Source organism: Eubalaena glacialis, chromosome 13 (genome assembly GCF_028564815.1).
Source record: "Eubalaena glacialis isolate mEubGla1 chromosome 13, mEubGla1.1.hap2.+ XY, whole genome shotgun sequence".
Classification (NCBI taxonomy): domain Eukaryota; kingdom Metazoa; phylum Chordata; class Mammalia; order Artiodactyla; family Balaenidae; genus Eubalaena; species Eubalaena glacialis.
In genome coordinates, this window is record NC_083728.1 from 15,949,102 (window position 1) to 15,967,339 (window position 18,238).

Below are 18,238 nucleotides of genomic sequence, written 5' to 3' on the forward strand. Positions count from 1 at the left end.
TGTGACCAGCGACCACAGCCAAACCTAAACCCTTGCCCCATCCACCCCCGACAGCTCAGCCAGCCCCAGGTGGAGGGCAGTTCTACCAGATGCCGCTGAAGGTGACCTTACCAAAGGTGGGGAGGTCTCACTCTCCCCTCCACGGGAGCCCAAGAGGGGAGGCCAGGGCTGGCCTCAGTCACCGTGCCAGCCTGGGCCAGCCTTCTCCAGCAGAGAGCGCTGACCCTAACTCGAATGCTTCCTAAGCACCCAGAACTCTGCAAACCCCTCCTGGCCATTCAGAGCTGACTTTTATCCTCTGCCTAAGCCATTGCTGGGGCTTCAAAGTCTTAGAGAACCAGGAAAGGGAGCATCTGACTCAACAACCCTCACTCTTTATACAGATGAGAAAAACTGAGGTCCAAAGAGGAACAAGATTTCTCCAAATCACAGCCCAAGTCGGTGATACAGGCAGGACTGGATCCTAGCCCCAGGCACCCAGGGCCTGTCCCCACCCATCATCAGTTCTTGCACAAGCACCCTTGCACAGAGACTCTTGAGCAGGGGGTGAGGCCAGGATGAGGCAGACACATGCCACTCCATCCACCCCCTCTCCTTCCTCCCCTGACTCAGTTGCTCTAGCCTCCCTGAGGCTGCAGGTGTTAATTTAGGGGCCTCTGGGTTCCACCTCATTAGGTGTTGGCAACAGAAACATGAGGGCCCACAGCCTCCTTCTCCTGGCGGCCCTCCTGGCTTTGGGGAGCCAGCTGCCTGCTACCTTGGGCAGGAGGAAGGGAGGTGAGTATGGGTAGGTTCCTCTGCTCCAGGCATAGAGGTGGTTTCTACCTCGTAGGGGAGAATAAGTGTTTGGGGGAAAGCAAGCAATGCAGTGTGTGTGTGTGTGTGTGTGTGTGTGTGTGAGTGTGTGTGTGTGTGAGTGTGCCTGTTTCTTAGTGCTTCCAGCAGCTTGCCTTTTGTCTGTATATCTTTGTGCCTGTAAGCCTGCCTGCGTGTGTTGCTGTAAATGTCTTCCTGCCAGTTTCCCCGTGCTTGTCTGTGCCTGTCTACACATCTGAGTGTAAGATTGTGTTTACACACATGCGCCTGTCTCTGTGTACACGTGTATCTTTGTGCCTGCTTGTCTGCGTGGTTTGCATCTGCACATGTATCCTTAGGAACGACCGCATACATGTGTGCCTGAGCCTGTGTGCCTGTCCACGTGAGAACACGCGTCTCCCTGTGCCTCTGGGGAGGGGAGGAGATGGACGAGCGGTCCCTGCTCTTTGGTTGTCTCCATGGAGGTGTCTGGATCTGTGGGTTCGCATGGCAGGGAGATGACTTTTCTGTCACCTTCTGTGGCCAGCTAGGCCTGGTCTGGCCCCCTGTCCATCTTGTTTCTGTCGTTCTCCAGCCTTCTCTGTCCCCCAGCCCAATCTGTGAAAGGGCCTCCGGAGTTGACTAGGGGGCGTGGTTTCTGGGATCTGGGATCTGTCTGGAGGAAGCTTTACCCCTACCTGTCTTCTCCTCCGCCTCCTCCAAAAGGCTGGGTCTGACCTGTCAACAGGTGCAGGAGGCTGGGGCTGCTGGGGTAGCTACACAGGTGCCTCCCGGCTCGGGCGATGCCTCCACCTCCAGCCCTTCTGGGGCTGTAACACTCTGACCTACATACACCCGGGCAGCCCTGGCCCTGCTTTGGGGGAAAAAGACAGTCACGGGGGCAGGTTCCCTCCTCCACAGGGCCCTGGGGAGCAGTTCTCTGCATCCTCTCTGCCCCTAGAGCCTTCCTCAGAGCTGTGAGCTGGTTTGGGAAGGACAGTGCTCAGAGGCCCCCAGGCTGACGAGGGAAGGATGCTGGCGAGTTCCAAGGCCAGGGCCATGCTGGTTGTGATTCATGCACCATCACCACATTCCTCTCATTGCCATGTTGTGAGGTCGGGACTATCTTTATTCCCATTTTGGAGATAAGGAAACTGAGGCTCAGCGGGAAACCCCTTGCGCAAGGCCAAGGACAGGACTCTGAGTTAGTGTCACAGGTGGCATTTGGATGCAGGTCTTTGGAATCAGGCAAACTCACTCTCCCAACTTACTCCTTGGAAAATGAGGTCGCATGACTCTCTCATAGGAGTAAACAACGTCTTGAGGAATAAGGTCCTGGCATCCAGTAAGTGCAGCCTAAGTGGGCACTTCAGGAGAGCTTCTGGGGGCACTGGGAGAGGACACCCCGAAACCCAGCCCAGCTGCAGAGAGATGAGAGCTGGCGCCCGCAGAACCTGAGCCCACGTCGGACCTGTGTCACGGCTCAGTGGGACACGCTGGTTTCCCCCTAATTCACACGCCCCTTTCTCCCCTGATTCTCTCCCATGAGACATCGGCCTGGGACTCAGTAGGATTTCAGACAATGGAGAGAGACACAGTGTTGTCTGTGAAAGCCCAAACACCTCTGTTTAAAAGACGCCTCCCCCCACCCCTCCTTACTCCCACCCCTCAAACATCTGGGCATCTCTGACATAAAGAGCCTGCACAGTCCCTGGTAAATAGTAAGTGACTGACCAATGTTTTCAATGGTTATGTGAACAGATCTGTGTCTGTGTAGCTCTGGGTGTGTGGTTGTGTGTATATGACTGTGTATGCACTTACATGTCTCCCTGTTCACAACAACACATATGCTATACACTTATGCATACATGACTGTGTATGTCTCAGTGTATGTATAATTATGTGTGTATATATTTATGTGTGTAGGCATGTGTTTATAACTTATTTGACTATGTGTATATGTCCCAGTTCATACATCCCAGTTCATTACACATGTATGTAACTATTAACTATCCTGTGACTGTCTGGATATATATATGTATATGTATATATACATATGTATGTGTATAGGTCAAACCATATGAAATTGCTATTTTTGTAGATCAACAAAGTTGAATATCAGCTATTTCATATGGTTAAGCCCATAGCTAATTGTGTGTATACATCTAAGTGTGTTTGCATATTTGACCGTGTATATGTATCTATTTCTATGCACACAGATATCTATGTAACTGTGTCTGGCTATGAGTCCTTCATTCTCTGAGTCTTCATATCCATGAGACAGCCCAGTACTACATGGTTATTGGTGTGTGTGTATGACTGTGTCTCTATGTATATGCCTGGGAGTGGGGAGCCTGGATCTGGAGGGAAGGTTAGGAAAGGCAGATGCAGACTTGAATGTGATGGGCAAAAAACAGGCCCTGCAAAGAGAAGCAGCTTGGAGTTGATCAGGAGCCACCAAGTTAAAGAGTGTAGACAATGAGACCAGAGAGATGGGCAGGGTCCAGACCAGGCACAGCCTTGTTGGCCCAGGTGGAGATTTTGAACTTCTTTTTTTTTTTTCTGTCTTTTCTGTCATCTGAGTCTCAAACCAGCCCTGGGAGGAAGGAGTCCAGCTTCCGATTTCACAGGCAGAAAACTGAGGCTTGGAATACAAAAATAAAAAAAAAAACTTGCCAGCCATTTGCGACATGGATGGACTTTGAAGGCATTATGCTAAGTGAAATAAGTTAGACAGAGAAAGACAAATACTGTATGATCTCATCAAAAAAACAAAACAAGGGACTTCCCTGGCGGTCCAGCGGTTAAGACTCCACGCTTCCACTGCCGGGGGCGTGGGTTCCAACCCTGGTCGGGGAACTAAGATGCCGCATGCCACGCAGTGCAGTCAAAAAGTAAAAAAGAATAATAATTTAAAAAAAACCAAAGCAAAACAAAACAAATCAAGCTCATAGATACAGAAAACAGTTGGTGGTTGCCAAAGGTAGGGCGTGGCGGTAGGAGTGAAATGGGTGAAGGGGGTCAAAAGGTACACATTTCCAGATGTAAAACAAAATAAGTCACGAAAATATAATGTACAGCATGCTGAATATAGTTAATAATGCTATATTGCATATTTGAAAGTTGCTAGGAGAGTTGATCTTAAAAGCTCTCATCACGAGAAAAAAAATTGTAACTTGATATGGTGACCAACGTTAATGAGACATTGTGGTGATCATTTCACAATATATACAAATGTTAAATCATCACATTGTGTACCTGAAACTAATTTAATGTTACATGTCAATTAGACCTCAATAAAAAAATTAAATAAAAAATTCGATACAAGCAAGTCCATTCAAAAAAAGCATTGCCAAAGGACAGGCAAGAAGTAAGTAGTGGAGAATTTAGATTGTGTGATCTCCAGGACAGTGCTTATACCTATTTCTGAACTGCCTCCAGCTGCAAAATTTGGGGGGTTCTCTTACAGAGAAATCTGGGGGCTGCCCACCGGACGATGGGCCCTGCATCCTATCGGTGCCTGATCAGTGTGTGGACAACAGCCATTGTCCCTCAAGGACGAAGTGCTGCCACAAAGCATGCTTCCGCCAGTGTGTCCGTAAGGTTTTCGGTAAGAGTCCCTCTCTACTTTGCTGACCGCCAGCCAAGCCCCAAGCCCCAGGGCCAGGGTACAGGCGGGAATCACCCGGCTCCTGTGTTGCAGTTAAGATGGGCAGCTGCCCCGAGGACCGACTGCGCTGCCTCAGCCCCGTGCAGCACCTGTGCTCCAAAGACTGGGACTGCCCCGGCCACAAACGGTGCTGCCTCAGTGCCTGCGGCCGGGACTGCAGAAACCCTCTCTGAGGTATGGCTGTGTGTGCCCGGGGCGAGTTCTTTCCCTCTCTGAGCCCCAGCCCTAAGAGATCCCTCCAGTTCAACAAGCTTAGCAGGAACCTTCCCAGAAGCCTGGGCCTCCTGTGGCCGGAATTGGGGATGTGAATGGGGTGGGAGGGGTCCTGTTAGGATGACAGAGGAACTGCGGATCCTTGTTCTCTTACTGAAATTGCTGAATCACCTGGACCACAACGCTAGACGCTCTGAGCTTCAGTTTGCCTTTGTGAAGGAGGGTGGGGAGTCCGGCCTTAGTGTCTGGGCTGATGGGGTCTGGATGGGGGATCAAGTCCAGAACCCAGAGCTTTATTATGGGAGGGGGTTAACCCTTTCCTTCTCTCTCCTCAGGCTAATTCTGATTTAGGATCCATAGCTCTGAACCTCAGGATGGGATTCCCTGCAGGAAGATATGATGATGGGGGGCCTGGGACCCAGCCACCCAGATAGCACTCTCTGCCAGCGGCAATTCCAACCCTCTGATAAACACTGTTCTAGAAGAATTTTCCAAACATCAATCTATTCACATACCCTTTTCACAATGTTCGCCATACCTGCAAAATAGCATCACGATATTTTGTGTATTGCCTGTACTCCTATTGCCTGTACTTCTGTATAAAAATAAATTTATTTCAAGAGAAACACTGGATATCACTACTCTATATGGGATAAGCAGGATCACCTGTCACAAATAGAATGTACTTGTAAAAGCAGATGGAAAAGGGACTTCACTGGTGGTGCAGTGGTTAAGACTCTGAGCTCCCAATGCAGTGGGCCTGGGCTCGATCCCTGGTCAAGGAACTAGATCCCACATGCATGCTGCAACTAAGAGTTTGCATGCCACAAATAAGGAGCCCAGCTGCCACAACTAAGACCCGGTGCAACCAAATGAATAAATAAAATATTTTTTAAATGTGTAACTTGGCAATTTAGAAAAAAGCAGATGCAATGAAAACAGCAAATTCCATTAAAGTAAATCATGTCAGATTAAAAGATATTAAATAATAGTATTAAATTCTGGCTAGATACTGCCACCTGCCAGGATGTGAGCCTGAAGCCTACTCTCTATCTCTGTTGTAATAAAGGAAGATTAATGAGGGTTAAAGAGATGTTAAAGACACAGGCTTCTAATCTGAGAGTTCCTTCCTGGTGTAATTGGAAGGATTGAAAAGAACTTTCTCAATCCAAGAGTCAGTGTTGTATGATGTTGCATCCAGGCACACCCTAAGATCATTTCGAATCGCTCCACATTTGGGGAAATGTTGCCTGAACAGTTGGGATGTCATTATTTATGGGTGGGTCTGTCTCCATCACTGGACGATACCTCATTGGCCTCTATTTCTTGGGGGCCTGGTCATGGTCAGGACTTAATGAGTGGGGCTGTCCATGAGGGAATGACAGCCACCCCAGGGGACATTCCTGGACCCAGGGAGCTGGATTTCTGACTCTCCCTCTTCCCCAGGACTCACTTTGGGGTGGGAAAGGAGGCGGGCAGATTCCTCCCTACTTTATCTGCTGGGTCTCCATTTGTGTCCTGATAGAATCTGGGGATGAAGTTGGGGATCCTGGGTCTTCTCCCCTTGTTCCTTTGCCCTTGCGGTGTCATCACAGGTGAGTCACTGCTCTGGGTTTCTGTTGGCCCTGTTGGAAGATGCAAGGATTCTACTTCTTCACTGCCACAGTCCTTCTCACGGGATTCAAATGGCTGAACTGATGACTCAAAAGCAGCAAATGCTAATTATATGGGTACAAGGTGAGGCCTGGGAGGGGAGAAGATGGAGAACATTCAGGGAGTCACTGACTGTCTGTGAGCTTGGGTATTTCCCTTCCTCTTTCTGGGCCTCAGTTTGCCCATCTATAAACTCATGTGGTTAACTCAGAGAATACGGTACATTGTATTCTTTGCCCATAGTCTCCCCTTCCCTCCCCAACCTGACCCTGGCTTTTGTGGAGGAAAGTATACATCCCCTGCCTAGTGATTTGGGGCTTGGCCCTGGAACTTGCTTTGGCTAATGGGACGTGGGTGCAGGTGACAGTGTGCCAGTTTCAAGGCAAGGCACCAGGCTTCTTGGAGCTTCCACCCTCTGCCATGAGAAGAACTTGCCTAGAAGCCACTGGTCTCAGATGAAGGACACCTGGTGGGGAGGGGCAGGCCTGAACCTGAGGTGTCCCAGCCAATCTTCAAACTTGTGAGAGGGAAATAAGTGTTTGTGATAGGAAGTCAGTGAGATTTGGGGGTTGTTCCTTACAGATTTATCACACTAAGAGCTTGTCTAATTCAGATAATGATTATTATTCTTTAGTGAACGCCCACTGTATGCTTCACACTTTTATTTTTTAAATTAATTAATTAATTTATTTTTGGCTGTGCTGGGTCTTCATTTCTGTGCGAGGGCTTTCTCTAGTTGTGGCAAGTGTGGGCCACTCTTCATCGCGGTGCGCGGGCCTCTCACTATCGCGGCCTCTCTTGTTGCGGACCACAGGCTCCAGACGCGCAGGCTCAATCATTGTGGCTCACGGGCCCAGTTGCTCCGCGGCATGTGGGATCTTCCCAGACCAGGGCTCGAACCTGTGTCCCCTGCATTGGCAGGCAGATTCTCAACCACTGCGCCACCAGGGAAGCCCTGCTTCACACTTTAAAAGATCATTTCATCCACCCGATAAGCCCGAGAAAGGTGGGTATCGTTATTCCCATTTGACAATGAAGGAGCGGAGCATTGAGCTAAGAGGTGCAACAGCCAGAACTAAACCATATCATGTTCATCCTCAGATACTGATAAAATCAGCCACAGTTAAAATCACAGTGCACTTACCCTGTACCAGGTGTCATTTTCATTACTTTACCTGTAAAATCTCATTAAGTGCTCACAGCTTTACTATGTAGGCTTTATCATTTTTGCCCATGTCATGTATGAGGAAACTGAGGCACAAAGAGGTCAATCTGGCCAAGGTTGTACAGCTCATAACTAGTAGAGCCAGGATTCAAACCCGAGGAGTCTGACGCCAAAGCTTACAACCTTATTGACCACAATAATTACATTCTGTAATTATTGAAAAGAAGGAATTTGAAAATTCCTTCTAGCTCTAAAGACTCAGTTTCCACATCTGAAAACTGCGGATTACAAGACCCAAGACCCAAGAAGCATGAGTGACCAGCCTTAATTCTAGGTACCTAGAGCCTGAGTCTGAGGGTGTGCAGCTCATTGCCCTGGGTTCCTTTCCTGAAAGGCATCAGGAGGAAGAGATTCCCACATGAGCCAGTTAGGATTTGGCTGCCAAGGGCCCCATGTCCTGAGGCTTTGAGTTCTGAGCTGGTTGCCTGGAACAGCTGCAGGCGGCAGATCACAGGTCACGGCTTCTCTGGCTACAGGTGGCAGCAACTACACAGACCATTCTAGAGTCACCTGCTTAGCTTCCTGGCTAACTTACTACTGTTCCATAAGGTCTGTGCTTTGGTCTCTGCAGTGTCAGTTCTGTCCTCAGCTACCAAATTCCAGCCCATCCAGCTCCATCTCCACTGCTTGTCTCCACTGCCCTTCTGGAAAATGCGGTGGGAGGCTGGACACCTGTGTCCAGGAGCCTGGGCCTTCAAACTCCAATCTTGCTTTCCTCCCTCCCTCATCCACGAAATGTTTGCTGAGCACTTAGTACAGGCTCTAGGCTGTGTCTTCACAGAGCTCCCACACTGGAGGCTGAGACAGAGCCCTAGCTACAGAGTTTATGTTATGCATCAGACTGGAGGAATCCAGGGGACCACGGGAGGCCAGGAGGGACCTAACTCAGCCTGGAGACCAGCGAAGACTTCCTGAAGGAGGGGGAGCCAAGCCAAGACCTTGAGTTTTAGTAGGAATTCACCAAGTATGACACCAACAGCAATGTCCCCAGTTAGATATATTTGCCCACCCCCAGGTTACCGGGGTGCTGGTGGCATTCTATATTTTGACCTGGGTGGCTGTCACGCAGATGCATAGATATGTAAAAAAAAATCATTCTGCTGTAACTTAAGATTTATGCACTTTACTATAAGAACATTATACTTCAATTTATTAAAGTAAATTAAAATTTTAAAAATTTGTTTCCTCCCTAGGAGGTCTCTGTTTCCTCACTGGTAAAATGAGGGAATCAGACAAGAGCATCTTCCTGCTCTAACCTCTTTTTTTAAAAATTTTTATTTATTTTTGGCTGTGTTGGATCTTTGTTGCTGCGCGTGGGCTTTCTCTAGTTGCGGAGAGCATGGGCTACTCTTCGTTGCGGTGCGTGGGCTTCTCATTGCGGTGGCTTCTCTTGTTGCAGAGCACGGGCTGTAGGCATAATCTCTTATTTGGAGGGAAGAACTGAAGTGGCACAGCCCAGAGATGCACCGTCCAATATGGTAGTCACTAGTCACAAGTGGCTACTGTGCACGTGAAATGTGATTAACCCAAATTGGGATTTACTGTCGGTGAATGTAGTAGGCAGAATTCTAAGATGATTCCCAGTGACCCTTACCCATGTATACTCTCCTCCTCTTTGAGAGTAGGTAAAAGGGAGACTGTCCTGGGTGGGCCTGGCCTAAGCAGAGGAGTCCTTTAAAAGCAGAGCATTTTCTCTGGCTGCTCACACAGCACTCCGGTTTGCCTAGGAGAATTTAAACATCCACGTTGGGACTACCTGTGGGCCCACGTGGCCAAGAACCGCAGGCAGCCTTTAGGAGCTGAGAGTGATCCCCAGCAGACAGCAAGCAGGGAAAGAGGGAGGTCAGTTCTACAACCACAGGGAAACGAATTCCGCCAACAATCTGTGAGCTGGAAGAGAAGCCCACACCCCAGATGAGAACCACCACCCTGGCTGACACCTTAACTTCAACCTAGTAAGACCCTGAGTAGAGAATCTAGCCATGCCATATCCAGACTTTTGACCCACAGAAACTATGAGATGATAAATTTTGTATTGCCTTAAGTTGCTAAGTTTGTGGTAATTTGTTAAACAGCAATAAAAAACTAATACCCTGGGGCTTCCCTGGTGGTGCAGTGGTTAAGAATCCGCCTGCCAATGCAGGGGACACGGGTTCAAGCTCTGGTCTGGGAGGGTCCCACATGCCGTGGAGCGGCTGGGCCCGTGTGCCGCGGCTAATGAGCCTGTGCTCTAGAGCCCGTGAGCCACAACTACTGAGCCCGTGCGCTGCAACTACTGAAGCCTGTGCGCCTAGGGCCCGTGCTCCGCAACGAGAGGGGCCACCGCAGTGAGAGGCTCGCGTACCGCAACAGGGAGTGGACCCCACTCGCCGCAGCTGGAGGGGGGCCCACGCGTGGCGGCAAGGACCCAATGCAGCCAAAAATAAATAAATAAAATAAATAAATTTATTAAAAAAGAAAAACACTAATACCCTGGATTTTGAAGACTTAGAACAAAAATGAAAATGTAAAATATCTCGTTAATAATTTCTTTGATTCCATGTTGAAATTATAATATTTTGGTTAAATAAAATACATTATTAAGACTAACGTCACCCGTTTCTTTGTACTGTTTTTAAATGTCGCTATAAGGAAATTTTAAATTCTATATGTGGCTTACATTACATCTATTGGACAGTGATGGCCTAGAGGACTCAGAAGTCAACCATATGACCTTGAGCAAGTCACCTCACCTCTCAGAGCCTTACATTTCTTATCTGTGAGATTGGAATAATATCAATAATAGCACCTACACCACAGATATATTTGCAGTTTAAGAGATGAGGTTTGTAGAATACTGGGCCCAAGGTAAGAGCTCAATAGATAAATCATTATTATTAACCATATTTGTAAAGTAGGAATCCTTTCCTGTATCCAGGTCCTAATCTTCAGGACCCTCTCCCCAACCAGGCACACAGTAGGTGCTTAATAAATGCTTGTGGGTTACACAACCTTGACAAAACTCTTTGGCACAGTTCTCTCTTACCCTCGGCACCATGAATCAGGAATCTGTGGGCAGGTGATGACACTGAACTTCAGGGGCAAAATGATCTGTTTCAAGATTTCCCTGCGGAAGTCTTGGAAGATGTGAGTTCCAATCCCAGGTCCACAACTCCTAGCTAAATGCCCTGAGCGAATGACTGGGCCTTGTCTATGAAATGGGTAACAGAAGACCCTGTCCATGTCGTTTGTGTCAGGAATAACTTAGATAAGTCACCTGAAGCCTGGTGCCTGGCCCATACTAAGGACTCAATTAAGGAAGCTATTATTACTGCTGCTGCTGTTGTTGCTCCTTTGTCAGAGAAGCTCCCGCCAAAATCCCTCTCTAGAGGGACCCCCGCCCCTTAAATTACCCCTCATCCCCTGGCCCCTGACTTGTGGGGGGATGCCCTGGCTGTGCCCCGTCTCCAGACATCCCCCCTCTCCCCAACTGAGTCAGGAATAGAAACCCCCGCCTCCGACAGCCCGCGGCCTCCCTCCCTCCCCCGGCAGCGATCGATGCGGCCTCAGCCACCGGGACGGAGGAAGACGGGGAAGGAGGGGTCAGCGGGGCCTCCGGGCAGAGACGTCGGGCGCGGCCAGCGGCTCCCCAGCCTCGGCACCTTCCGGGACCACGCGGCTGGCGGACGCCCTACAGGGCCCGCGACAGGTACGGGACCTCCCTGGGGGAGGGAGGCACGGTCCGGGGAAGGGGCGGGGGCTGCGAGAATGGGAGGCCAGGCTGCCCTGGGTCCCGGTGCCCGTGTCCCCGCTATGAGACCCCCCCACCCCTAACCCAGGAGGGAGCAATGTGGGGCCGGCCGGGCTTGGGCTGTCCTGTCTGCTCATCAGCACAATGGGGTTCGAAAACCTCCCTGTCAGGGTTGGTGGAGGGATTAAACCCGCGAAGTGTATCTGGAGCCCAGCGAAATGACCAGCACGTAGTAGGTGCTCAAAATAAATGTGTGGAGAGAGTCTTGAATCAAAAAGCCTAGTTTCCAACCTCAACTGTGCCATGGGCTAGCGGGGTAGTTTGAGCAAATCACTTAATCTTTCTTACTGATCCTCAGATTCTAGGCAGGGAAGGTTTGTTAAATTAATCATCCCATTTCATAGAGCAGGGAGGTGAGTTCCAGAAAAAAAGAGAAAGCGATTTGCCCACAGTCCTGCACCTAATGGTTGATGGAACTAGATTAGAAACTCCATCTTTTGACACCAAGTCCAAGTAGGGGGGGAAGGCGTGGAGCTGCATCACATATGTATTTATTGTGCACAAATTATGTGCCAGGGACTGTGCTGCCGATAAACAATTTACCTCATTTAATCCTCAAAACTTCTTATGGAAAGTATGATGTTCCCCAGTTTACAGATGAGGAAACTGAAGTGTAGAGAGGGGCATGATTCTGCTCAAGGTCAACAGTTAGTAAGTGGCAGACTCAGAATCTGAACCTATGTCTGATGAGGGACATGCAAGGGGTTGACATTTATTGAACACCTATTGTGTTCCGGGGGCTTTGCACACATACTCACAATAACCCTTCACCAGAAGTGCTGCTATCCCCATTCTATAGATAAGGGAGCTAAAACCCAGAGCTGGAGGAGACTGGCCAGAGGTCACACAAGTGACAGAGCTAAGGACGAAACCCTGACCCCCTTAAACACCAAGCCCAGGGTAAGTGAAGGGCACCCTGCCCGCTCCCTGCCAGGCACTGGGTCAGCTGCTTGATACACACTCAGTCCCCCGTCCACCCAAGGGAAGCAGGCATTACTGAACCCACAGCACAGATGAGATTTCTGAGGGTCAGGAGGTGAGTCACTAGTCCTCGATTCCAGCGGAACTTGGAGACAGTAAGCAGTGGAAGGATGTAACATTTCCTGAGCATCCACTAAGGCCGAGCACTTCCATAACCTACCTTAATCCTCCAGGCTTCCTTGGGAGCAGGTGCTATTGTCCGCATTGTGAATTGTGCATCGTGCCAGAAATTGAGACCTGGAGGAAAGCATCTTCCTCAAGGCTCCAGATGCATCAAGGGTGGCTATAAACCCAGGTTTGCCTGACTCCAGGAGACAAACAGGTCGATGATTTACTACACCCCTTCTGGGAGCCAGGCCTGCTAAAGGTCATTTAATCTTTCTAACCACACTTGGAGATGGATATTTTTAGCTCCATTTGACAGAAGTTCAGAGAGGTGACGTGACTTGCTTACGGTCACACAAGAGTGCCAAACTTCAATCAGACTGACTCTACAGATGCTTTAAATAGTCTAAGCGAATGGCTCTCAATCTTGACCATGCATCAGAATCACCCTCCAAGCTTGTTGAAACACAGACTGCTGGACCGCATCCCCTGAGTTTCTGATTCAGCAAGTCCAGAGCAGGCTGAGAGTACGCTGCATCCCTGACAAATTCCCAAGTGATGGTGAAGCTGGCAGTCCAGGGAACACACCTTAAGAACTTCTGGTCTAAACTGATTCTCTCAACGACCCTAGATAGTAATGCTTACTATCCCACTGTGTAGAGGAGGAAACTGAGCTTCAGAGTGCTGGCTTGAGCAAGATCCCATAGGAAGCCTCTGGTATGCGAAAATCCAAGTTTGGGCAAGGAGACGTCCTGAATGAGCAGCCACCGGGTGCCAGGACATCCTGCCATTCGATAGCTTTCATAATCCTCCAAGGGACATCTCAGCATCCACTTTATGAAAATGAAGGGGTGGGGGGAGTTCTCAGTGATTTGGCCAAGGACCCCAGTGGGGGAGTGAGGGATATTCAAGCCCAAGCTTGACTCTTGAGTCCAGAGGGCACTTGACACTGTGTGCCTACGGCGTACCAGACGCTTCACATAGAGCCTCCAACACCCCTGGCTGGGGATGGAGCAGGGAGGGGATTTAGACCTGGTCTTCGTGGAAGGGAGGTCGTCCGGGAACGCCCCCTTCAGCGTGCCCGTCCCCTGTCCGCAGGGCCAGCGCGCGGCAGCCATGGTGAGCGAGTCCCCGGGGCCCGGAGCCCGGGTCCCCTGGCGGCGAAGCGACGAGGCGCTGCGCGTGAACGTGGGCGGCGTGCGGCGGCGGCTGAGCGCCCGCGCCCTGGCGCGCTTCCCGGGCACGCGGCTGGGCCGCCTGCAGGCCGCGGCGTCGGAGGAGCAGGCGCGACGCCTGTGCGACGACTACGACGCGGCGGCGCGCGAGTTCTACTTCGATCGGCACCCGGGCTTCTTCCTGAGCCTGCTGCACTTCTACCGCACCGGCCGCCTGCACGTGCTCGACGAGCAGTGCGTCTTCGCCTTCGGCCAGGAGGCCGACTACTGGGGCCTGGGCGAGAGCGCGCTGGCCACGTGCTGCCGCGCGCGCTACCTGGAGCGGCGCGTGGCACGACCGCGCGTCTGGGACGAGGACAGCGACACGCTGAGCAGCGTGGACCCGTGCCCCGAAGAGATCTCTGACGTGCAGCGAGAGCTGGCACGCTACGGGGCGGTGCGCTGCGGCCGCCTGCGCCGCCGCCTCTGGCTCACCATGGAGAACCCGGGCTACTCGCTGCCCAGCAAGCTCTTCAGCTGCGTCTCCATCGGCGTGGTGCTCGCCTCCATCGCCGCCATGTGCATCCACAGCCTGCCCGAGTACCAGGCCCGCGAGGCAGCGGCCGCCGTGGCCGCGGTGGCCGCGGGCCGCAGGGTGGAAGGTTTGCGCGACGACCCGGTGCTGCGGCACCTCGAGTACTTCTGCATCGCCTGGTTCAGCTTCGAGGTGTCGTCGCGCCTCCTGCTAGCGCCCAGCACGCGCAACTTCTTCTGCCACCCGCTCAACCTCATCGACATCGTGTCCGTGCTGCCCTTCTATCTCACGCTACTGGCTGGCGTGGCACTCCGAGACCGGGGCGGAGCGGGTGGCGAGGAGCTGGGCGACCTGGGCAAGGTGGTGCAGGTGTTCCGTCTCATGCGCATCTTCCGCGTGCTCAAGTTGGCGCGCCACTCCACTGGGCTGCGCTCGCTGGGTGCAACGCTCAAGGTAGGGTTAGGGGTTTCGGGGAGGCGGGTGTAACCATGGGGCAGGTTAGCAGGGGAACTTCCAAGCCTGTGGTGTCCAGGCACACGGCGCTAGACACCAGGTGTGCACTTCACGTCCAGTCCTACCTTCCCAATAGCCCTGTAAGAAAGGTCTTGCTGTTATCTGTTTCCCAGGAGAGAAATGGAAAACCGAGGCAGAGCTTTGCTTGTCTTTCTTTCCAAAACCAAACCAAAACAAACAAACAATAACAAAAACAAGACAAAGGTTACTTTGGATCTATCTGTCAAACATCACAAAAATATGCCAAGCAGGATGCTCACTGGCTTCTCTGCTGAGCCGTCGTGCTGGCATTATCAGGGAGCACGGGTATCATAGGTCACCCTTCATAGGCTAAGTCTAGCAATAGCCCCAGAACTAACACTTACTGACTGCTAACTCTGTGCCAATTTCATATCCATTATCGATTTCATCCTCAGGACAGCTTCCTCAGGAAGATGCTATTATTTATTCCCTTCCCGTAGATGAAGAAGCTGAGGTTGGAGGGTTGGCTTTTTAAAGCCAGGTTGCAATTTATTGAGCACCCGCCCTGTGTCGGGGCCTGCACTGGGGGTGAATCACTGCCCTGGCAAGCTTACCCTCAAGCGGGTGAAATTAGCCTGGTTTTGGGAGGGAGGAAATGTGAACAGCTTGGAAGAAGGCCTGGAGAGGGAAAAGGATGATGCTGGGAGGGGGACATGGAGGTAAGGGTGTGCCCACTGAAGAGGTTGGAGAGGTGAGTGGGGCAGGGTACTGAAGGGTCGTGAACTCTTGGCCCACAATTTTGGACTTTTTCCCGTGGGAATAGGGGATCCTGTGAGAGGTTTAAACAGGGGCAAGTATTTTTGTGACTACTTTGCAGATGTGGAAACTGAGGCTCCAAGAGGTGGCAGGACTTGTCAGAGGTTCCTCAGTAAATAAGTGGTACAGCCCAGAGAAGAATCCACCTGGTCCTGACCCTAGCACCTCTTTCTCCTAAAGCTCCGTGCAACCCTGTTAAGAATCCCTAAAAGGTACTGAAAGACCCCTTCCACCCGTGGCTTAGGAAAGCCTTTTGCATGCTCTCACTGCAGGGCAGCCAGGATGCTGGGTGCAGGCAGGGTGACCTGGGGAGACTGCTAGGGCAGGTAGAGGGAATTCCATTAGCCAGACGCCTGAACTGAGCATTTCTCCAGGGACAGTCCGCCCCAGAACTCTGCCTTGCCTCCACCATGCAGGAAGCCAGGGCCTGATGCTGCTAGCTTTTTCTGCAAGGAAGGAGAAGAGTGCTGATCAAAGCTGCAGCGTCCAAGGCACGGGTGTGAGACTTTGGATGAGAGCCTTGCTACTCAAAGCCAGGCCCCTGGCCAAAAGCAGTTTTCTAATTAGCTGGGAGTTTGCAAAATCTGTGGCCCTACCCCAGACCTACTCAGTTAGTTCCCTCTACATGATTTCTCTGCACCTTACAGTTTGGGAGGCCCTGTTCCAGACTAGGGGTTCTCAGCCTCAGCACTATTGACATTTGGGGCCAGATAATTCTTCGTTGGGTTGCGGGGTGCTGTCCTGTGCATTGTAGGGTGATTAGCAGCATCTCTGGCCTCTACCCACTAGATGCCAGTAGCACACCTCTCCCAGCTGTGATGACCAAAAATGTCTCTAGACATTGCCACGTGTCCCTCGGGGGACAGAACTGCCCTATTCAAGAATCAGTGCCATAAGGCTTGGCCTTGGGGGCAGAACAAATATACATACCCATAGGCAAGTGCATTCAATGGGTGGTCCAGGGAACTTATATATCCTCTTAGCTTCCTTGAGAGGCAGAAAATATTTTTGTACTTATCGGAAATGGGATAGACCAGTCAGAAGGACATGAAACCAACTCTTTACACTGTGGAATATAAACTGTGGTTCTCTCTTGGTTCTGCAACAGTGTAAAAATCACCAGCTTTCCATTAACTGGCTGGCGCCACCAGTGGCCCCTGCATTAGAAGAAACAGCCATGGTTTAGCAGGCAGGCACTTTGGACAACAGAAATCAGGCCTGTGTTCAATCTCAGGGCGATTTGCTGGCTACTGTAGTTGAACGACCTTAGTGTGCAGGCAGGGCACCTGGGTGTTGGCACCAGCTCCACTTTGCTCTGCGACTTTGGACCTGCCCCTTCTGCTCTCTGGGCCTCAGTTTCCCCATATGCCCAATACCGGCTCTGTAAGTTCACCAACTCTGACTTCCTGCATTCTCTTCCAGCACAGCTACCGTGAGGTGGGCATCTTGCTGCTGTACCTGGCCGTGGGTGTGTCTGTGTTCTCCTGCGTGGCCTACACAGCCGAGAAGGAGGAGGATGTGGGCTTTGACACCATCCCGGCCTGCTGGTGGTGGGGCATGGTGAGCATGACCACCGTGGGCTATGGGGATGTGGTGCCGGTGACAGTGGCTGGCAAGCTGGCAGCGTCGGGCTGCATCCTCGGGGGCATCCTGGTGGTGGCGCTCCCCATCACCATCATCTTCAACAAGTTCTCCCACTTCTACCGATGCCAGAAGGCCCTGGAGGCTGCCGTGCGCAACAGTGACCACTGGGAGTTTGGGGACTTGCTGAGCAGCGTTGACGGAGTGTCGGAGGCATCTCTGGAGACCTCCCGAGAGACCTCGCAGGAGGGAAGATCTGAAGACCTGGAGGTCCAGGCCACTAGTGGGCCTCCAAACTCTCAGGTTTATTAAAACCAGGGCTCCATGCCCCCCTTCCCACACCCCTGCAGTGAGCTGAAACAGAGCAGAGATTCCTCCCCTGCTTAAGTTCTTCCTGGTGGCATGGCCTCTCAGTATCACTCACTCTGGCTTCAGAAATGACACCTGGAGGCCGGGTCCTTTCCTCCAAAGGCGAAGGGCAGCATAGCGTTACCCTAGATTCTGTGAGCCTGGGGAGCAACCCAGAGACCTTTATAAACGAACCTCCAAGCCACCCACGATGCAGGCATGAGCCAAAGAGGGAAAGTCAAAAGGATGCTAACAATTGCTGAGCACCTTCTATCTATTAGCCATGTCACATTGGCCCTATGTTGGAGGATGAGAATCGTCCCCATTTCACAGATGAGGAAACAGGCTCAGAGAGGCACAATGACTTGCCCAGATGTCGCACAACTAGAACTGGTAGAGCCAAGGTTGGAATCCCAGCTCGCTGGTCTGCCAAGGCAATGTTCCTTCCACTGGTCTTTCTTCTGCCCTCACAAAATTTGCATGTGGTTGTAGGGGGTTCATGGAACCCCCAGAGTTGGTTCACAGGGTTAGAACCTTCTGTTAGAGCTAGGGAAAGGACCAGACAGGGGATTCAGATGTAGGCTCCTGGACCTCAGCTGTGGTTCTTTTCCAGGAGCTTCCAACAGGAGTCAGCTTTCAAAGATGAGGTCTTAAAGGAAGGACTAGGAGGCTGCCCCCTTAGTGGATGGGCAAGACTTGCTAAACAATAGTCCTGAAGCTTCCTCCCAGGGCTGGCTTAAGATACAGAAAATCTGAAGGGGCCCTGGCCTGAGGCCTGAGGTCTAGACCAGCTATGCTAGGACCTCCTCCATTTCCACATTTCAGCCCATCTATTAGATGGTCACCATCTGTGCCCCAGAGGGAGGTGAAAGCCAAATGGAGCACTGATTTAAAGCCA

The 18,238-nt window shown here is 51.3% G+C and overlaps 2 protein-coding genes across 3 annotated transcripts; both read left to right on the plus strand.

Annotated features, from left to right (window-relative positions):
• Window positions 1–692: 692 nt before the first annotated feature.
• Window positions 693–4,638, plus strand: WFDC5 (WAP four-disulfide core domain 5). The gene is made up of 3 exons (XM_061209554.1): window positions 693–777; window positions 4,265–4,405; window positions 4,499–4,638. Exons 1-3 carry the CDS (start codon window positions 693–695, stop codon window positions 4,636–4,638), a joined length of 366 nt encoding a protein of 121 aa, XP_061065537.1.
• Window positions 4,639–12,990: 8,352 nt separating this feature from the next.
• Window positions 12,991–17,304, plus strand: KCNS1 (potassium voltage-gated channel modifier subfamily S member 1). 2 transcript variants are annotated; one of them, XM_061209276.1, is made up of 3 exons: window positions 12,991–13,071; window positions 13,537–14,574; window positions 16,834–17,304. In XM_061209276.1, exons 1-3 carry the CDS (start codon window positions 12,991–12,993, stop codon window positions 17,302–17,304), a joined length of 1,590 nt encoding a protein of 529 aa, XP_061065259.1. The 2 variants fall into 2 exon arrangements, with proteins under 2 accessions (XP_061065259.1, XP_061065260.1); XM_061209277.1 differs by having other exon boundaries at window positions 12,991–13,066; window positions 13,547–14,574.
• Window positions 17,305–18,238: the final 934 nt, after the last annotated feature.